Below are 21445 nucleotides of genomic sequence, written 5' to 3'. Positions count from 1 at the left end.
ATAAAATAAAACATTGTTCCTTGACAGTTAAATGCTGTAAATACAGGGTTGGGTCATAATTGGTTCTTTGAAGAAATGTTTTTCCTTCCCATTTGAGGTTCTTCAGAAGCACAATTTTAAGAGTGACAAACTGTTTTAAAAGGTGTAGATTTCTAAATCTGTCTCAAACAACAGTAACAGACACATCATGTCATGCAAGCTGGTTAATGTGGCCTAAACTAGATATGTGTCCTTATTATAGGCTATTGAAATGTTATAGATTATATACTGAATTGACATCAGGCCTTTGAAGTGGGGTCAAACAAAGAAAATTACTACTTTATCAAATAAGTGTTTCATTGAGGATATGACTGGAAAATGTAAAATATATGATACTGAACAGACAGACATTGTGGTGCGCCCCATCAATGCGGGTGGAGGGAGATCAACAATTGTGGGATAACGCTTGGTCCGCGGGCAGCTCGAGGGGCGCAGAAACCACACCTTGATACAAAGTGGCCTGAATTAGTGCATTTTCGTTGTTCCATTCTGCGTTTCACCCTGTTTTGCAGCGTGGCCGTGTTGAGAGAGCGCAGCAGAGATGAACAGTAAAGACAGGTGAATCGCATGTTGTGTATCCAGGCGTGTTTGTAGTGAAACGAGATCCAGCCTCGAGATTTGATTGCAGTAGGTGGTTCTCTCACAGCGCAGTATTGTACAGAGTGTTTCAGTAGCAGAGCTGCAGCCAGCCAGGAGCAGCGGGCAAGATTGTACTTCAAATCACTCGGATTATTAAACCCACGGCAACAATTGAAATATTGAGCGTCCGTTCTCGTTTTGTTTGGAGGAGGTTCCTGCACCCTGCGGGGATGTTGAACTGGAGTAGTAGGGTTTCTATTACGCTGGCATCGCCGTGCGCCTCGGTAGGAGCAGTTTACTATAACTTTGGGCTGGAGGTGGTTCGCTTCTCGCGGAGCTCGGAGAGAGAGAGACCAGTGCCGGCTCATGTAGCCTAACCTAAAGCCCTCTACTAAACCTGAGACAGTTGGACAGCATCTCGGCGCAAAACGGACATACAATTCCAAACGCAACCGGTTTCTTTTAGCGCTTGACAACATCTGTATATTTTTGGTACTTCCAAACATGAGGATTTTTGAAGACATTTAATTACGAGTATATCTTTAGGCTATTTGGGGAATTTATTTCCGAATAGTTTTATTTGTCTTTTTTATTATATACACATCTGTTTTATTTTAATCTCTCGTGAACTTTGTTTTTCACGTTTTGGAAACATGTTCTAACCCCTGCACTTGTTTTGGGAACAAGCGCGCTCCTTGACGCGACATGAGGACTGTCGCCTGGCTGTCCGCACCGCATTGTCATTGTAATTTTCATGTGTCATGTCGATTGTCGGATGCAGGAGGACACGGGATGTCGTTTAGCATTTTGACAAACTGAAGGTTATGAGCTGGAACAAAACCAACTGAAGAACGCTGTAGTAGCCTGAATGGGGGCAATTATGCTGGAGTCCCATATATTCTAGGGTTTTCATTCGCACACCAACCCATGGGAAAATAAATATATATATATATATATATATATATATATATATATATTCTAGCATACCATTTTCTTTTTTACGTATTCCTTATTTTTTTACTGGACCAATTTTAGGATGATGTTGAATTGCTGCTCGAGCGCCTTGGAACTTTCTATTAAGTTCACCTGCAGCTTTTTATTCGTGTTTTTACTGTTCCAAATGCCACAGTCCTCCTCGCCTTTAATTACAGGTAAGATACATTGACATGGCCTATTTAGTTTCAAAACATATCAAGCAATTGACAAAAACAAGAAAAAAGCCCAAAAGCTAGCCTATAGGCCTACAGGTAGGCTATTCACTTTTCCGTTACTTCCCACTCCGCACAGACGTCAGTTCAACGTCTAGTTTTGATTTACATTTGGTTGAATTGTCAACTGACGTGAAATCAACGTTAAATCAACAACAAATGTCCCCATGTCATTGGACTGACGTTAAAAGTTGAGTGAAAACCATATGTTTTGTCGGGTAACTGGTACCCTCGGGTTCGTTAGAAACCGCATGACAGGCGCATTGGATCACCAGTATAATTTGCCCATCTACTGTTGTTTTGGAAACTCGAGTTGGCTCGTGCTGTCGAGGTCAGTATCCAAGTCACCTGGCGCCTTATCATTGTGCAAACATGATCATTTATTTCAGGGAAAAGAAAAACCTGCCTATCGGTATTAGCTGAGTAGGCTACCATCAAATTCCCATGGCGTGTCGCTACCTGGTATTCCAAATATGCGGTATATCATCTGTCTATTGTTTTCCCTGCAGGGCCGGGAGTTGAACGCACCGTTTTCGTGGAAGAGGAAAGTTGTGTGGTTGTAGAAAGACAAATGCGCCCTGTCACTGTGCTCGGCTGCAAGAGGTGGCTGAAGAGTAAACAACATTTCTAGGGCTATTCATTCATCTCTGCTTTATAAAAGAAGAAACGCCTCATTGGATTGAGGCTAAAGTGTTGGGTTTCCCCACAATCACTTAAAGCTGTGCTGGTTTAATTACACGCGAAGGTTGTAGGGTACGCTCCTGTCGGGGTAATTGTAGGTTGTAGGGTACGCTACTGTCGGGGTAATTGTAGGTTGTAGGGTAAGCTCCTGTCGGGGTAATTGAAGGTTGTAGGGTATGCTACTGTCGGGATAATTGAAGGTTGTAGGGTATGCTACTGTCGGGGTAATTGTAGGTTGTAGGGTACGCTACTGTCGGGGTAATTGTAGGTTGTAGGGTACGCTCCTGTCGGGGTAATTGAAGGTTGTAGGGTATGCTACTGTCGGGGTAATTGTAGGTTGTAGGGTACGCTACTGTAGGGGTAATTGTAGGTTGTAGGGTACGCTACTGTCGGGGTAATTGTAGGTTGTAGGGTACACTACTGTCGGGGTAATTGTAGGTTGTAGGGTACGCTACTGTCGGGGTAATTGTAGGTTGTAGGGTACGCTACTGTCGGGGTAATTGTAGGTTGTAGGGTACGCTCCTGTCGGGGTAATTGTAGGTTGTAGGGTACGCTACTGTCGGGGTAATTGTAGGTTGTAGGGTACGCTACTGTCGGGGTAATTGTAGGTTGTAGGGTACGCTACTGTCGGGGTAATTGTAGGTTGTAGGGTATGCTACTGTCGGGGTAATTGTAGGTAGTAGGGTACGCACTGTCGGGGTAATTGTAGGTTGTCGGGTACGCTACTGTCGGGGTAATTGTAGGTTGTAGGGTACGCTACTGTCGGGGTAATTGTAGGTTGTAGGGTACGCTCCTGTCGGGGTAATTGTAGGTTGTAGGGTACGCTACTGTCGGGGTAATTGTAGGTTGTAGGGTATGCTACTGTCGGGGTAATTGTAGGTTGTAGGGTACGCTACTGTCGGGGTAATTGTAGGTTGTAGGGTACGCTCCTGTCGGGGTAATTGTAGGTTGTAGGGTACGCTACTGTCGGGGTAATTGTAGGTTGTAGGGTACGCTACTGTCGGGGTAATTGTAGGTTGTAGGGTACGCTACTGTCGGGGTAATTGTAGGTTGTAGGGTACGCTCCTGTCGGGGTAATTGTAGGTTGTAGGGTACGCTCCTGTCGGGGTAATTGTAGGGTACGCTACTGTCGGGGTAATTGTAGGTTGTAGGGTACGCTCCTGTCGGGGTAATTGTAGGTTGTAGGGTACGCTCCTGTCGGGGTAATTGAAGGTTGTAGGGTACGCTACTCTCGGGGTAATTGTAGGTTGTAGGGTACGCTACTGTCGGGGTAATTGAAGGTTGTAGGGTACGCTACTGTCTGGGTAATTGTAGGTTGTAGGGTACGCTACTGTCGGGGTAATTGTAGGATGTAGGGTACGCTACTGTCGGGGTAATTGTAGGTTGTAGGGTACGCTACTGTCGGGGTAATTGAAGGTTGTAGGGTACCCTACTGTCGGGGTAATTGAAGGTTGTAGGGTACGCTACTGTCGGGGTAATTGAAGGTTGTAGGGTACGCTACTGTCGGGGTAATTGTAGGTTGTAGGGTACGCTACTGTCGGGGTAATTGTAGGTTGTAGGGTACGCTACTGTCGGGGTAATTGAAGGTTGTAGGGTACGCTACTGTCGGGGTAATTGTAGGTTGTAGAGTACGCTCCTGTCGGGGTAATTGAAGGTTGTAGGGTACGCTACTGTCGGGGTAATTGTAGGTTGTAGGGTACGCTCCTGTCGGGGTAATTGTAGGTTGTAGGGTACGCTACTGTCGGGGTAATTGTAGGTTGTAGGGTACGCTCCTGTCGGGGTAATTGTAGGGTACGCTACTGTCGGGGTAATTGTAGGTTGTAGGGTACGCTACTGTCGGGGTAATTGTAGGTTGTAGGGTACGCTACTGTCGGGGTAATTGTAGGTTGTAGGGTACGCTACTGTCGGGGTAATTGTAGGTTGTAGGGTACGCTCCTGTCGGGGTAATTGTAGGTTGTAGGGTACGCTACTGTCGGGGTAATTGTAGGTTGTAGGGTACGCTACTGTCGGGGTAATTGTAGGTTGTAGGGTACGCTACTGTCGGGGTAATTGAAGGTTGTAGGGTACGCTCCTGTCGGGGTAATTGTAGGTTTTAGGGTACGCTACTGTCGGGGTAATTGTAGGTTGTAGGGTACGCTACTGTCGGGGTAATTGTAGGTTGTAGGGTACGCTCCTGTCGGGGTAATTGAAAGTTGTAGGGTACGCTACTGTCGGGGTAATTGTAGGTTTTAGGGTACGCTACTGTCGGGGTAATTGTAGGTTGTAGAGTACGCTCCTGTCGGGGTAATTGAAGGTTGTAGGGTACGCTACTGTCGGGGTAATTGTAGGATGTAGGGTACGCTACTGTCGGGGTAATTGTAGGATGTAGGGTACGCTACTGTCGGGGTAATTGTAGGTTGTAGGGTACGCTACTGTCGGGGTAATTGTAGGTTGTAGGGTACGCTACTGTCGGGGTAATTGCCCTGCTCCTGTAATTCTCACAGAAACCACTTTGTCACCAAATTTCCCCCCCCAATACTTTCCCTGGCTGCCACTACCCTGCTCAACTAAAAATGTTGTCTCATCTAAATTTAAGTCACTCTGACAAAAAGATTCTGAGGTAAGCTGATCTAATATTTCGTAATTTAGGAAAAGTTATAGGCTATAGTCTATATAATCAAAATAAATTAGAAATATGAACTTGTCAATAAAATTCAGACTATTAGACCAACTTATTTTAACGTCTACAAAATATACCTCACCGTTATGGCATAGCGGGTACAATTCGTGGTAGGCCTAAAGAAAAAGCGAGCCTGTCCATGACAACTTATCTAAGACCCAAATTTATTGCCTCTCTCCTCGCGCCCTTCACAGGTACAGAAGCCAGCTGCGAGAACGAAGGAGAGGTGCTTCACATACCCAACATAACAGACAACCCGTGTATCACCTGCGTCTGTCTGGTGAGAACAAATCCCAATTCTTCCTAAATAACTTTCAGATGGTGTTAGGGCAGGTAATTGTTAGTTGACATTGAGCTTCCCTATTTGTTGTTGGCACGTAGGCTCCACGGAGGAGGAACAAAACGCAATTGTTGTGCGTAATTCTTGCCTCTGCGCTTGACTGAATAGCTTTAATATTCATGTTGTGGCCTAATTATGTATAGTCTATAGCCGAGTTGTAGGCCTAAGTGGGCAAATATGCCTGTACTGTTTTTTCTACTAATCACAAAGAATGATGAATAATGTTTCAATAAGAGCAGAATCTATGTAATTATTTCCCTTCTAAGCCCACACTGGCTTTTAAACAAAATGCCATTGTTTGTTTAAAGACGCCCTTTTCTTCATGCTGACTTTGCCCCGTCAGCCTGTTAAATCGAGGCTTCACATGTGAAAGGAGGCGTCTTTCCTGGAACATTTGCTATTTGACCTCTGTCTCTCCTTGCTTTGAAGGTCATTGTTTTAGGGGTTGAGAATGCAAGTACGAGGCTTTTCTGTCACCAGCAGCCAGATTCAATAATGCTCTCCCTCGCCTGTCTTTTTAGTCCCTCTTTAAAAGTGTCATGTGGTGAGGAAGTTTCTACAAATGTTGTGTTTGACTTGCAGGGTATTTGCCCTATGTGAAACAGAGAAACAGTGTGTGTGTTTAAGGTTCTATATTTCTGTGTGCACTGTGCACGCTACTGTGGCTGTGCTGCCTCGGCTGTCTCTAGTGACTCTGATAGTCTCTTTGATATGTCTCCCTCTGCTAACCACCTCCTTATCGGGCTTCCATCACTAGGAGCCATGCTGAATGCTATCAGTCATCAGAGGGCCACGGCTAGCCTTTCATCTTGGCCCGTCCGTCATGCCACTGGCCCCAGAGTGCCTCGCAGGGGAGGGAGGCCAGCCTGAAAGACACTTGTGTCGCCATGCTGTCTTTTAAGGGGGGTTAGCGGATTTTAAAGGGTGGGGGGTGAGCTGACAGGGCTCTAGTGTCACTCACAGGCTCCCAGTTGCGGCGGAGTTCTTGTTAATGGCCCTTCACTGGCGGAAACTGAGGCACACAGAGAAGCCATTATTTTCGCCAGCCATCTCACAAGACGCAGGAATCTGCCTCCCGCTCGCTAAACATAATATACAGGCAGCCAGGAGGCAGCTCTCGTTAACCTGCTATCTACTACTCTCCCTCGCTTTTTGCCCCTTCTCCTCTTTCTCAGTAGCAGTGATTGATGAGCTCAGTGGGCTGACCAGTGATCTGCAAACATTTGGAAAGCCAAAGGTCCTTTCCTGTTCCAACCGCTCCACAAACATAGAGATCAATACTCACCGTGTACCTTTACAGTCTTTACCTCTGCCATTGGCGTTGTCAGCAAACCACTAAACCAGCCAGCATGTCTGTCTAGGTACAGAGATGCAATAACACTGGGTTTATGTGCGGAATCGGCATGTGAACTTCATTTTATGAAAAGGAATTCATCAACAAGAGCAATAACTTGTACACCATTCTGTCTAAAGGGACAACCAAACTCCAAACAATAAAAGCCTAAATGCTAGGATGAAATGAGACACTTGATATCTCTACATTCTTAGAAAAAATGTGCTATCTAGAACCTTAATGGGTTCTTCAGCTGTCCCCATAGGAGAACCTTTGAAGAACCCTTTTTGGTTGTAGGTAGAATCCTTTTTGGTTGCAGGTAGAACCCTTTTTGGTTGCAGGTAGAACCCTTTTGGTTCCAGGTAGAACCCTTTTGTGTTCCATGCAGAACCCTTTCTACAGAGGATTCTACATGGAACCCCAAAGTGTTTTATCTGGAACCAAAAAGAGTTATCCTATGAGGACACCTGAAGAACCATTTTAGAACCCTTTTTTTGTAAGAGTGTAGTCTAGAATACTCAAAGAAGACACAATCCTCCTTTCTTTCTCCATCTCCCTCAGTTCTCCCAGTGGTCTATAGAGCAAAGATGGTGTTAGAGAATCGCCAGAGCAGCTTTGCTATTGGACCTTCCAGGACACTTCTAATAGAGGGGTAGAGACAAAAAAAATATGTGTATATATATATATATATATATATCCAGGCTGTATCACAACCGGCCGTGATCGGGAGTCCCGTGGTGCGGCGCACAATTGGCCCAGTGTCGTCCGGGTTAGGAGAGGGTTTGGCCGGGGTAGGCTGTCATTGTAAAATAAGAATTTGTTCTTAACTGACTTGCCTTATTAAATAAAGGTTAAATAACAAAAATACAGTACCAGTCAAAAGTTTGGACACACCTGTTAATTGAAATGCATTCCAGGTGACTACCTCATGAAGCTGGTTGAGAGAATGCCAACAGTGTGCAAAGGTGTCATCAAAGCAAAGGGTATTTACTTTGAAGAATCTAAAATATATTTTGATTTGTTTAACACTTTTTTTTGGTTACTACATGATTCCATATGTGTAATTTCATAGTTCTGATGTCTTCACAATTATTCTACAATGTAGAAAATACAAAAAATAAAGAAAAACCCTTGAATGAGTAGATGTTCTAAAACTTTTGATTGGTAGTGTATATATCTTTTATTGTCACACACAAGATAGGTTGAGTGAAATCTGTTGTTTTACAGGGACAGCCATAGTAGTACGGCACAGGAGGTTGGTGGTACCTTAATTGGGGAGGATGGGCTCGTGTTAATGGCTGGAGCGGAATCAGTGAAATGGTATACAAATTCATCAAACACATGGTTTCTGTCCTCCCTTCAGCAGCCTCCACTGTAGTACAGCGCCCCTGGATTAAATTAGGGTTAAGTGCTTTGCTCAAGGCCGCATCGACAGATTTTCACCTTATCGGATCAGATATTGTAACTGCTAGGCTACCTGCCAGGACATAAAAAAGGACAACAACCATCTGAATTCAAAGAAAAGTCATGGAGCTAATCTACCTACACATCGGAGCCAAAAGTTACGTTCAGTTCATTCAGCTCCGTTCACTTTCTACCACTGGTGCAGGAATAGGCCTACTTCTTGGATAGGCTTGTGACTTCTCAGTGAAATCTATATATTGTTGCCCTTATCTTTTTTCGTCCAGTTTTAAACCACAACTGCTGCTCCTGTGGGGTCGCGACCTGTTTGTTTTGGGGGAGGTGAAGGGTCACGAGGTCAAGGAGTCCAGGTTTAAATAGGCCTTTGATTTGAGTGCTTCTCTGAAGAGCCTTTTAGTGATCTCTCCATCCTTCCATGAAAGACCGGCGGCACGGTGGCTGGCGAGCCTGTCAGCTTGTTTTGGCATGCCCTCTGAAGTCAAGCTGAGACAGAGAGTGATAGTGGAAAAGACTGGGAGAGAGATTAGGAGGGAGGGAGAGAGAAATTATACGTAGGCCATGGTTTGACTGAACACATTTTGATTATCTGAAGTTGGCAAATGGAGATAGTGAAACTGACTGTGCTGTCGCCATCTAGTGGTCATCTTTCCACAGCACATGACCATCACGTCAGGGATCAATGCATCTTACATACTCTACATATATCTTTTTAGATGGTCACATTAACCAATAACATGTTATTACCCCTCAGGTCAAATATTTCTCTAGTTATTACAAGAGACTAGCAGTAGTCCAGTAACAATCCCCATACCACCAGTTGGCCTATTAGAAGCCACGACATACCACCAGTAGACCAGTAAGAAGCCTCAGAAAGTGCACGGTATGTTGAGTGTTTATGAGGCGTGGTGACCTGGTTTGACCCATGACCTTTGCTGAGAGAGGTCAAACCTCTTCACACCACTTAGTGTTAATGGCTGCCGAGTGGAATGGCTCCAAAGCCCAACTGGGAAAGCGCAGGTGTGGAGAGACATAAAGATTCAAGGACAAATACGTGACCTCTATGACACTACTGGAGATAACTGTGGGCGTCAGAATACACGTAACTTCTTTCCACTCTCTCTCTCTCTCTCTCTCTCTCTCTCTCTCTCTCTCTCACTTTCAATCCATCCCTCTATCTATCTGGCATCACATATCTCACTCTCAGACATATTTGTCTCAAACTGGCTGTTGAAAGTGCTCTGAAAATCTCTACGATTTAGGCCAGTGGTTTGGGGAGAGCTTTACAGGGACTATGTATGGATTCCATGTGCCTTCGCCTCTCGCCGCCTCTCCTCTCGCCTCCACTGATGACATCACCCAAACCAGCGTGGTTAGGGAACCAGTGAAGGCTCTCTGTAAATAAAACCGCCCAGTTTTATTTTAGTTATATGGGCCACGGTCCGGCTTTGAAGTTGACTCATTATACAGGCCAGTTAGGTTGCACTGAGTAAATGGGGACTATATAAAGGGAGTGTATAAAGCTAGTGGCAAAGTGATCATGTTAAGCGAGTATATAATGTGAGGTTGTATATAAATTGAGAAGAGAGAAAGAGAACGTCTGCATAAAGTACATGTAACCAGAGTTCATTTTAGCCTGTAAAAAGGGAGTGTGTCGACAAAGTATGTGTCGGAGACTTTATAATGTGAATACACTGATGGCAATCAAAAAGCATCTTCTCTTTCTCTCCCTCCATCCCTCCGTCTCTCTCTTCCTCTCTCTCTCTCCTCCCCCTCTCTCTTTTGATCTCTATCTCTCTACCCTCCCTCCCCCCTCCCACCCTCCCCCTCTCCATCAGAAGGGGAAGGCAGACTGTAAACAGGAGAAATGCCCCCTGGTGTCTGAGGACTGTGCTCTGGTGGTCAAACAGACAGGAGCCTGCTGTGAGAGATGCAAAGGTGAGCAGCACAAACACTCTACTACTCTCATCACCATGAAAACATGAGGTCAAAGGTTAGGGGATGCATGTACTGTTCTGTAGTCTCAGCGAGACCAATAGACTTGGAACTTTGTCTAGTGGAGTGAGTTAGGTCTATCTCTGGATCTCTTTAGTGTTGATGTATAGACCTTGCTGCAGCATTGCAGTGATGTTGTTTGACGGTCATTGATGCTACCTGTAGGAGTGAGTGTGACGTGACAGCTTGAGTCCCATAGTAGAAGACAGTCAGTCCAGCTGCACTGGTCAACCTACTTATTTAACCACTACTGCCTCCTTGTGGAGGAATGAAGAATAGTTTTTCTTCCCACAGCACAATAGTTACTGTGTGTGTGTATGTGTACTGTATCAGACCAATTGAAGATTCTGCTTGAGGGTAAATTGCTGCATACACAAACACATATAGCTATTGTTTTCCAGGCTTCTACTCACATACATCCACAAACGTGACAGGTGTACAGCGGATCATATATAAGTCTTCAGACCTATTCTCTCTCTCTCTCTCACTCACACACACACACACACACACACACACACACACACACACACACACACACACACACACACACACACACACAGCTGCAGTGGTGGACTTCTCCTCTCTGGGACGGGTTGGGACCTGTTGGGGTTCAGCGTTGGGTTTACGGGGCACAGAAATAAAGCTAGTTTACGAGCTGCTGCGCCTCTCAGCCTCCCAGACTAGGACCGCACTCATTCGCCTCACGGTCAGAACACACAGGGGTCGGGTAGTGTTGGGGTCACCTTGGACACGGTCCACAGCATTGACCACCTCATGGTCAGGGGCGCGGTCCTTTGTTTGCGGTCAAGATTATACGAGACTAGAGTTAATTAAAATGAAAAGAGGTGGAGCTCGCTTAAGTCGCCCATGGAAAGCCCCATGTTGTCATGGTGAACGGTATTAGTGCCTATTGTTCCTCCATTGTGGTTGACTTTGGGTTTTATTCATGACCATGTCTACATTTAGAACAGGAAGTTGCTCATGTCAGCATGAAAACCTCCCACTGTTCAAGTACTTAATGCAGTGGTTTTATCATAGGAATGGTTGTGCTGTTTCCATAACCAGACAACCGTATATCTGTTGAAATTGAAGAGCGTATTTATTTAGTCCCTTATTGACTGTGGGTGGTGTATCTGGAGCGTTGTGTTTGCTCATAGTGGATCTCAGGCCCAGACCCATTTCACATGGTGTTTTTATCATGCCCTTGGATCTGGAAAGTTCACAACAACATGTCTGGTATCTTGATACATCTATATAATGGATTTGGGTTGTCAGTCTGTCTGTCTGTCTGTCTGTCTCAAGTGTCTGAATTGCACATATCTGACAGTGTCGAGACTACTAAACCTCACCATCACTATGCCAAATCATGACAATCAAAGAAAGGTCTTCCCAAGCCATAGGGGGCACTATAGCCAGCTGGCTCTGACGGTGGTGACAGACAGACTCCCTCCAGGCATCGCTTACAGTGGATTTATAACCCTGTGTTCAATCTGTCTCAACACTTATGGTCTGGAGAGGCAAACAGCTCTATGTTCACACATGTAGTCCATTTAGTGCTCCCTATAGACTTTTAGTTTCCACGAACTAGTAAACATTCACATCCAGGTTTGGAGTGCTTACTTTCTCTCCCTCTCACTCTCTCTCTCTCTCTCTCTCTCTCCTCTCTCTCTCTCTCTCTCTCTCTCTCTCTCTCTCTCTCTGTCTCTTCCTCTCTATCCCCCCCTCTCCCTCTCTCTCTCTCTCTCTCGCTCTCTCTCTCTCTCTCTCTCTCTCTCTCTCTCTCTCTCTCTCTCTCGCTCTCTCTCTCTCGCTCTCTCCCTCTCTCTCTGTCTCTTCCTCTCTATCCCCTCTCTCTCTGTCTCTTCCTCTCTATCCCCCCTCTCTCTCACTCTCTCTCTCTATCCTTCCCCTCTCACTCTCTCTCTCTCTCTCTCTCTCTCGCTCTCTCTCTCTCCCCCCCTCTCTCTCTCTAGGTTGTCAGCTGGATGGAGAGTCCTATAAAAGTTCTGTCTCCTGGACCAGCTCCCTCAAGCCCTGCATCTCTCGCCGCTGTCAGGTGAGTGTCACACAGAGAAATGAAAGAGAGAAAGGGAGGGTAAAAGACAGAGCGAGAGATAATGATGAGAAAAGTAAGCAGAGGGAATGTAAAGTAAATGATGGAAAGAGGGAGTACTAAGAGAGAGGCAGACAGGGAGAGGGGAAGAGAGAGGGAATGATAGAGGGGAGTGAGTGGAAAAGAGGTAAACAGACAGAGGGGGAGTGAGTAAAAGAGAAACGGGTGGAAAGGGAAAGAGAGATTAATGAAGAAATGGAGAAAGATAAATGAGGATCTAGGGAAAGATAGACATACATTTAGAGTGGGAGGCTGAATGACGCAGACAGACACAGAGTTGGGGAGGGAACGAGAGGTGAGGGAGAGAAAAAATGAGACAGTGGACAGATAGCCAAGGGGTTGGAGGAAGAAGAGACATAAAGAGAAAGAAAGGCAGATGAAGTTGGGGGGGGCTTAGAGAGAGAGAGCGAGTGAAGGAGAGGGATAGAAAGATAAAGGAGGATGATATATGTCTCAATATCTTTGGGAGAGGAGCCAGGTGAACTTGGCAGTACAGTCCACCCATCTGGTTCCAAGCCTCCCCAACCCAGTGTCTACCTCACAAGACTAACCCCACACGTCTCCTCAAAACACACTCAAACCACATGCCCAACCTCACTTACTGTATACACACCACACACTCACAGGGTCCCACAATACCACTTAAAACACACGCACAGATATGAACACTATAAGTCAATGGCCGTCATTGTAAATATATATTAAGAATTTGTTCTTAACTGACTTGCCTAGTTAAATAAATGTTAAATGTAAAAAATAAAACGAAATAAAATGGCAGTGGACACAGCTGTGTGAGGGAGTGTCAGCCCCAGCATTGGGGAGGTCCAGTCAAACTAGACTATGTGTTAGTCTGCGTGTTGAAGGGTGGCGTGCGCATAAAGCTGAGCTCCACACACCACTCATTTACTCCATCCCCAAGATACCCACGCGGTGGGAATGGGAGGGGGGGTCTAACCAGTATCCTGACCTCACACACAATGTGTTGAGGTCCCTAGTTCTAACAATCCTAGGGTATGTAAAATACATGTCACTTCTATTGAAGTCAACACATGGCAGACTACTGAGATCTGCTCAACAAGGGAGGCATGTGTGTTTCTGAGCTTCAGTTGGTGGTTCTCATGGAATATCTTGTTGATTCAGGATATTTTTTCAGGTACATTTCCAGTGAGTGATCAGGGGTGTCCCAGTGTGTAGAATAGATGCATGTGTGAGTTGCAGAATGGAATGTTCCTATCTAATGGTATGTCCCTATCTAATATCCTGCTTACGTAGTACATGCCTTACATAACTGAAACGGGATTCAAACCGCTAAGCAACCTAGAGACGAGTTTTTCTAATACAGGAATGAGGGTATGCAGCAGAATATTCACTGATGTACGTAGCCTAGGACTGGACAGGGATGCTGCTGAGAATATGGCGTAAGAAATTTGCTCAAACAATAATAAATAAATCACTGTTTTAATTGCTTCCTGGTCTTGACAGGAAGGTGTCGTAACTGAAGCGGAAGCACAATGTGTCGTCCACTGCAGGAACCCCAAGATTCACCCCAAGAAGTGCTGTCCAACGTGCCCGAGTGAGTGTGTGTGTGTGTGCGTGTGTGTGTGTGAAAAAAAGGAATACATTGATAATAAAGCTAATATGTGTGTCTCTTCTGTTCCAGGCTGTATCTTGGAGGGCCGTCTGTACAAAGAGAGGGAAGAGTTTCACCCTGAGGGAAAACCCTGTATTAAATGCACCTGCACTGTGAGTATACACTGTATAGACATGCATGTCTCCAGTCCCCACAGTACAGTGACTGGCCCCTCTGTGGTCCAAATGAGTTTGTCTTGGCTCTCAGGGGACTCACAGTGGTCACGCTCCCCCTCCCCCCTCCTCCTCCCCTTAGTAAACAAACAGGGGAGGTGAGTGAGTAAACACATTGTGAGGTGAGTCTGTAAACACATTAACGCCTCAGTGGGACTGGTGTACACTGTGTCCTGTACCAGCCGTTAATGAGGGCACACTGCTACAAGGCCAGGGGGAACTGTGACAACCGTCTGGCATCTAGAGTAGTTGTGTTTGTGAGCTGTTGAAGGTAGCAATCCGGGTTTGACAGGTGCAGACAAAGGTATAAATGATATTGTGTAATGGAAACGGTCATTAAGTGGAGATAAGTTGAGTAATGCATAAGAGAAGATGAATGCAGCATTGTTCTAACGTCTATGTATATAGCCTCCTTATTCTTTTATTGGGGTATTTTTTTAAACTTTAGTTTATTTAGTAAATATTTTCTGAACTCTATTTTCTTAAAACTGCATTGTTGGTTAAGGGCTTGTAAGTAAGCATTTCAAGGTAAGGTCTACACCAGTTGTATTCGGCGCATGTGAGAAATAACGATTTGATTTGATTTGATATGCTGTGTTCTTTCAGGGAGGGCGGACCCTATGCGTCAGGGATGTGTGTCCTGTCCTCTCATGCCCCGCCCACCTGAGCCACACTCAGCCGGGACAGTGCTGTCCCAAGTGCCTCGGTAACACCCCACTCTCATCAAATACCTCATAGGACTCTCTGATAGGCGTCTGGAGAACATATTCATATTTCATCAATTATTATTAAAACATCACACATTATTAAAACATCTTAACAGTCAGAATAATAATCATCAAGCTGATCTCAAGGTTTTCTTTCTCTTTCTGTCCGTCAGGTCAGAGGAAAGTGTTTGACCTGTCGATGGGGAGTTGTCTGTTCCACAGTGAGGTCTATGAGGACGGCACCACTTTCAAGCACAACAACTGCACCACCTGTACCTGCAAGGTAAGAACGAACCAGGGAACCAGGCACCAGAACTCTATTCAACTTATGTGCCATATCACCAAGTTACCATCAATAACTGACCCCTTCTCCTTCCCTCGTATCCCTCCACCTTCCCAGAATTCCACTGTGGTGTGTAGGAAGCGCTGCTCTCGGCCGGGCAGTTGCCATGGTGACCAGTGCTGTGAGGCGTGTCTGTCCTTTGTGAAGGTAGAGGAAGTGAAGTACTGCCGGGTCAGGAACAAGATCTACCGGGTGAGACAGTCTGGGACAACAAGTCCTAATGCTGCATCCTTAACATCAACTGGGAAAATAGAACCTTACCATCGCCTCAACATTCAACACTGATACTTATCCACCGCAGATGTCTTTATTCTGACATTTATATGCATATTTATACAGACATTAATACTTGTTTGATAAGTTGATTGATGTTGTGGTTGATTGGTTCTCTCTCTGCTTCTTCCTCCGCTCCAGGAGGGAGACATGTGGTCGTCTGTGAACTGCACCCTGTGTGCCTGTGTCAAGGGGGCCATCGAGTGCCAGCCAAAGCAGTGTGTGCCAATCACCAGCTGCCCCTCGGTGAGTGACAGGCTCAAGGCCCAATCACAAACTGTCTCTCTTTGTATTGCGCCTTTTCATTCCAGGAATTTTTCAATGAATTGATGTGAATCCCAACATCGATTAGAATAGACTTAAAAAAAGAATCATCCTCACTCACTTTACCTATCACCTTAAAGCTGGAATCCATACTTGGTGAAACTGCCACATCCATTTGCGATATTACTTCAACAAAGAAGTTACTTCAAACAACAAACACAGTTTTTTTCTTCATTGGACCCATGATGGAACAGCAGAGCATGTACTGCAAATCATTTTACCACGATGCTGAATGCTCCTCTCCTCCGTTTCATCAACAAAAGAAAAACTACAACAAATGCGCTGGGGCGGACAGTGGCGCTGTTTCACCATATGCAGATTTCAGCTTTAAGCAATTTCCCACCTGCAACTTACACAGAGAAAAGTGCACTTATGTTATGAACACTGCCTATATCTATAGGACAAGGCCCTGGGGTCCCTCTGTTCTCTCTGAATCATCAACATGACACAGTCCCTTTCACACTTCATCACGTCCCCATCCATCTGGTCCCCCTCCCGCTGAGACAGACAGAGGCTTTCTACCATCCAGAGTTACTGTCTGTGACTAACCGCCACATGTTAAATCCACATGTGTGACGTGTTGGTGTCACAGCAGACAGCAGGCAGCTGGCTGGAAGCTGATTTAGTGGCGAGCGGCAAGGAGTCAAAACCCGGTTCACCTGGGCCAGAACAGTGTGAGTGGGCCAAGGCACGACCCTGGTAACTTACCACAGTAACCATAGCTTCAGGTGTCAAGTTTTTTGGGCTGAGTAACGGTCCCAGTTCTCACGGTGGTCACCTGTCTTGGGGTGATGTAGTAGATTATTTTGCATTCCAGCGACCAAATGATCAGTTACTTATTCATGCTGCCAGTGACCAGCGTTCACACGGTTACAATGGTTACCTAGCGGTCACCTAGCGGTCACCTGTCACACGGTCACCTAGCGGTCACCTGTCACACGGTCACCTAGCGGTCACCTGTTACGGTCACCTAGCGGTCACCTGTCATACAGTATCACAACATCCACTCATCATACCTTCCTGGTGGTCATGTAGCGTTCACCTGTCACACGGTCACCTAGCGGTCACCTGTCATACAGTATCACAACATCCACTCATCATACCTTCCTGGTGGTCATGTAGCGTTCACCTGTCACACGGTCACAGTGCGGTCACCCATGTGTCTGCCCCTCCGTCCCATAGGAGACACACAGTCTCCAGTCAGGTCTTTGTCTGGATGATGTTTGAGTGACAGTAAAGAAGAGCTTCCCTATATTTAGATCCTGAAAGTCAATCTCTCCATGTCTCAAAGAGCTTCAAAGAGGGAGAGCCCTTTGTGCACTGTGATGGGGGTCAGGTGGGACCAGGGTGTGTGTGTGTGGGGGGGGGGGGGTGTAAGGGATGACGACAGCCCCGGGGCAAAGGTAAGTGGAGGTTGAAGGGGATAGAGTTCTGAAATGTGCACCTCTGATGGAAGTTAAAACGTACCCCCCACCATCTCTCTAGCAAACACACACATACACCAGGCAGAGAGTATCAATTGTCTGTATCAATGTCTCACTGTCTGGCCGTCCACGTTTGACTGGTTGCATCTGTCTGTGTCTATGTGTGTAGGTATTAATGTGTAATGTGTCCAACTGTCCAGTTGACTGTCTGTCTCTTGCGCTCTGACTGGCTGCTGATCTCTCTCTATGTCTGTGTATCTAACGGTCTGTCTGTCTCTTGCGCTCTGACTGGCTGCCTGCTGATCTGTCTCTATGTCTGTGTATCTAACGGTCTGTCTGTCTCTTGCGCTCTGACTGGCTGCTGATCTCTCTCTATGTCTGTGTATCTAACGGTCTGTCTGTCTCTTCTAGAATAAGATCCTGAACAGGACAGGTTGCTGCCCGGTTTGCACTGAAAGTGAGTAAGTTACTCCTCTCTTCCTCTGCTGGGTCCTCACACACCTTTGTGGGTTGCATTTTCCAGTTTTGTGGCGGTTGTTTCTTTCTTGGTCTTCTCTCAAATAGACATTTAGTCATGTTGTATTAAGCACAGATTTCTCATGCAAAATACAGGAAAACAAGTTGGATCAAATTGATGCCCATAATTAAACACACTCGCCTCTCTCTCTCCCTCCTATCACTTCTTCCAGAGCCAGGCGTGTGCACTGTATTCGGCGACCCCCACTACAACACCTTCGACGGGCGCACATTTAACTTCCAAGGAACCTGCCAGTATGTTCTAACTCGAGACTGTGGTGGCGCCCCCTCTGGCGGGGGTGGAAACAGCGCCGGCTCTGACTCCGGCTTCACGGTTGTGGTGAGGAACGATGCGAGGCGAACCCGCTCCTACTCCTGGACCCAGTCAGTGGAGCTGAGGATAGGAGGGCTGAGTCTCAGCCTGCACCAGCACCTAACGGTGAGGAGGAACGGCACGCGCATCGCCCTGCCCTACCATGGCCCTGGGGTCCACATCGACCTGGATGGATACCTGCTCAAACTTACCACCATCGCAGGTTAGACAGGCTTCATGTTAACACTGCTAAAGTGCATTTTAGCTCCTTTTTGAAGCATAACTCTCTCTTTCTTTCTCCCTCCTCCCCCTCCCTCAGGTCTGGAGATCACGTGGGACGGGGACAGCTTCGTGGAGGTGGTGGCTGCTCCTCACCTGCGCGGTCGTCTCTGCGGCCTCTGTGGGAACTACAATGGACACAAGCGGGATGACACCATGGGCAGCGACGGCCTCTTCAAGTTCGTGGTGGATGAGTTTGCAGAGTCGTGGCGAGTGGAGGGGAACGAGGTTTGTGCCCAGCCCCTCAGGAGGCCCCCCTCGTACCTCTGTCCCGGCAGTGTAAAGGTCAGGTTCCGCGCTCACAGGGAGTGTCAGAAGCTCAAGTCCTGGGAGTTCCAGAAGTGTCACCGGGTGGTGGACTTTGCCTCCTTCTTTAGGTCAGTGGTTCTTGGGGTGTCTCAGGAACGTTGGGGAGCTTCATTTGTAATGAGATTTGTCCTAGAATCTGCAACATTTCCAACGCTCTTGTGACATTTTGTTCATATAGTAAGCGTGATATTTGATTGTCTCCAATGTGCATAAAATGTCCAATGTGTTGAATATGGAACCCTCTTAGTATGGAGATACATTTAATCCAGTCCATTCAATTTAATTCAAAATGTATTTGTCTTATCTCTCTCTCTTTCTCCCTCTGTCTTTCTCTAGGTCCTGTGTAACAGACATGTGTGAGTGTCCGGTGCATAAGAACTGTTACTGTGAGTCCTTCATCGCCTACAGCCGGGCCTGTGAGAGGGAGGGAGCCCCCTTCTACTGGAAGCCAGAGGCTGCCTGCATGGGTGAGTGACAGCACACACAGCCTATCACTAAACTTCATGGACTTCCCCCACGTTCAATTTGCTCAACAGAATTGATCAACGTATCTCTGAAATCCATTCACGTTAGGCGATCTGCGGTTCTGTCTAACCAACCCCGTCTTCTCAGCCACCCAGTGTAAACACGGAGCGGTGTACGACACCTGTGGCCCAGGCTGCACCAAGACCTGTGACAACTGGAACGAGATCGGGCCCTGCCACAAGCCCTGCATGGCCGGCTGCCACTGCCCAGCCAACCTGGTGCTGTTCCAGGGCCGCTGCATCAAGCCCACAGCCTGCCCTGGCCGGTGACCCTAGTGCCCCAGGGGAAGGGGGCTGAGAGAGGGCCAAACAACCAACACTGCCTAGCACTCAGGGTCCATACCTGAGGAAGGGAGGAGTGGGGGGGACATGGGGGTGAGTGTGGGGTGATTCATGGATTTGCAGACAGGCAACGATGGACTGAAGGGATTCTCAGAAGATAGGTGGGTTAGAGGCCTCGTCCACTCTGAGAGAGATAGATACCGGCCATCACAGACTGGGGTTTGGAACTCCGCTATCTTACTCGTCCAGCACTACCTTGTGTTTCCACAGGATGGCGCCCATGTTGTCATTCAAATGGGATAGGAATCTGGAGGGAAACATCACCCTTGTAGTTAAAAGAGGAAGAGACCCTTTGGGAAAGCCTTTGTGGCTACGCTTCTTTAGTTACTGGACACTCAAGGGACATCCATCCAGACTGCCATGGACCTTCAGGAAAAGGGTGGGGCTGGCTCTGTGTTGAGCCAATAGGGCCTCAGTGTTTCACTCTGTTGCAGCACAGACATTCAAAATCAGGAAACCAACCAATGCATCTTGAACAAGCATGTTCACCCTGCCAGCATAAGGGATAAGCTCTACGATGAACATATTTAACAACGCCCAGGTCTCACTTGCATAAGATTATTTTATACTGTAAACTAACAAGATTTGTAAAAAAAACAGATAGCTTTTTGTATTATTTTTATTGTTATTTGTTTGTTGTTAATATTGTTAATTTATATAGCGATCAATTGATATGTTGTAGCAAGAGCCAGAATCATAATTCTAATTTTGTTATAAATGATTTAAAGGGAAAAAAAGCTTTTTATGCGTTTGTGTAATTGTGTCTTGTGTGAAGAGAAATGCCCAAATGTGACTTGGTTGTTGCATCATCGCAGGGAAGAAACGTACTGTATTTTTAAATGCTCAGTGTGCAGGTTGTTGTGTGTTGATTCTCAAACTGAAGGTGTTCCTCAAGACGTACATTTCACTTGACCTTGTAAGTTATTATTTAAGACCAGCAATATATCATTTCCATGAAACTCATCTCTGACTGTTTTCTTCCTTTATTTTGGTTGACTGATAAAAAGTTAATTCCAATTTAAATACATGTCCACACTTTAATAAACCTCAAACCACAAAAAAATAGAGATAGAAGCAAGAAGTCACCCACTTTGATAAATGTGGCAAGAGAGGTTGTACTGGGACAGTAAAAGTATGGGTCAGAAATAACACTGGATGCCAGAGAGACACAAATTGGAAATAGCATTAGCCATCCAAGTTCATGGATCCAAACTGCTGTGAAAACAAAACATTCTATTACATTTGTATACCCATCGCTGTATACCCATGTCCCAGACACACAACAGCACCAGTTAAATACCATTTAAGCACCTTATGAACACACATCCCACTGGGCACAAACTGGTTGAATCAACGTTGTTTCAACGTAAATTTGTCAATGTATTGTAACATGGAAAATATATTGGATTTGAAAAAACTATTGTTTTGAGGGTGAAATTTCAACCACAGGATTATGTCATGTTGTAACCACTTTTCAACAAAGACAACCCTTGTGTAAAATATGTTGAATTTGTACTTTTGAAACAACGTCAGCTCTTCAATGACATATCCACTATCAGAAAAAGAAACCAATAGGCTCAGCAGCACCTCCTGTTGGAGAGTTGATCTATATACAACTATTCATTTGGTCTCCCATCCAGGGTTTTAACCAAGCCCATTCCTGCTTAGCTTTGATATTTGTCACTGACAAGAATAGGACTAGATCGAATAGGACTAAATCAAATAAAAGTTTACGTAAAGTGCATTTAAAGTTTGACTAGATTTAGCACTATTCTTTAACTTAGATTTTTGGTTGAGATGGAGACGCAAATCCAACATATCAATTATTCATTTGTTGACAAACTGGATATTGAATTGTATTTGGTTGTCAACGCAACCACATATCAACATTTGAAGGAGATGCCACTTTCATCTGTGCCACT

At 45.8% G+C, this 21445-nt stretch overlaps 1 protein-coding gene across 33 annotated transcripts; it reads left to right on the top strand.

The window, feature by feature from the left end:
- Window positions 1-513: 513 nt before the first annotated feature.
- LOC115176678 (BMP-binding endothelial regulator protein-like) lies at window positions 514-20486 on the top strand. 33 transcript variants are annotated; one of them, XM_029736854.1, is made up of 16 exons: window positions 1654-2639; window positions 3652-3787; window positions 4325-5446; window positions 10097-10196; window positions 12227-12309; window positions 13849-13939; window positions 14027-14109; window positions 14776-14875; window positions 15050-15159; window positions 15277-15411; window positions 15634-15738; window positions 17652-17697; window positions 17930-18292; window positions 18389-18725; window positions 18994-19124; window positions 19270-20486. In XM_029736854.1, exons 3-16 carry the CDS (start codon window positions 5306-5308, stop codon window positions 19449-19451), a joined length of 2007 nt encoding a protein of 668 aa, XP_029592714.1. In that variant the 5' UTR covers window positions 1654-2639; window positions 3652-3787; window positions 4325-5305; the 3' UTR covers window positions 19452-20486. The 33 variants fall into 33 exon arrangements, 32 of the variants coding, with proteins under 32 accessions (XP_029592702.1, XP_029592701.1, XP_029592714.1 ...); XM_029736847.1 differs by having other exon boundaries at window positions 1654-2775; XM_029736849.1 differs by having other exon boundaries at window positions 1654-2809; window positions 3686-3787.
- Window positions 20487-21445: the final 959 nt, after the last annotated feature.

Source organism: Salmo trutta, chromosome 37 (assembly GCF_901001165.1).
Source record: "Salmo trutta chromosome 37, fSalTru1.1, whole genome shotgun sequence".
In the NCBI taxonomy this organism is placed as follows: Eukaryota; Metazoa; Chordata; class Actinopteri; order Salmoniformes; family Salmonidae; genus Salmo; species Salmo trutta.
Note: the sequence above shows the minus strand (reverse complement) of the source record. Positions and strands in the feature narration are given on the sequence as shown.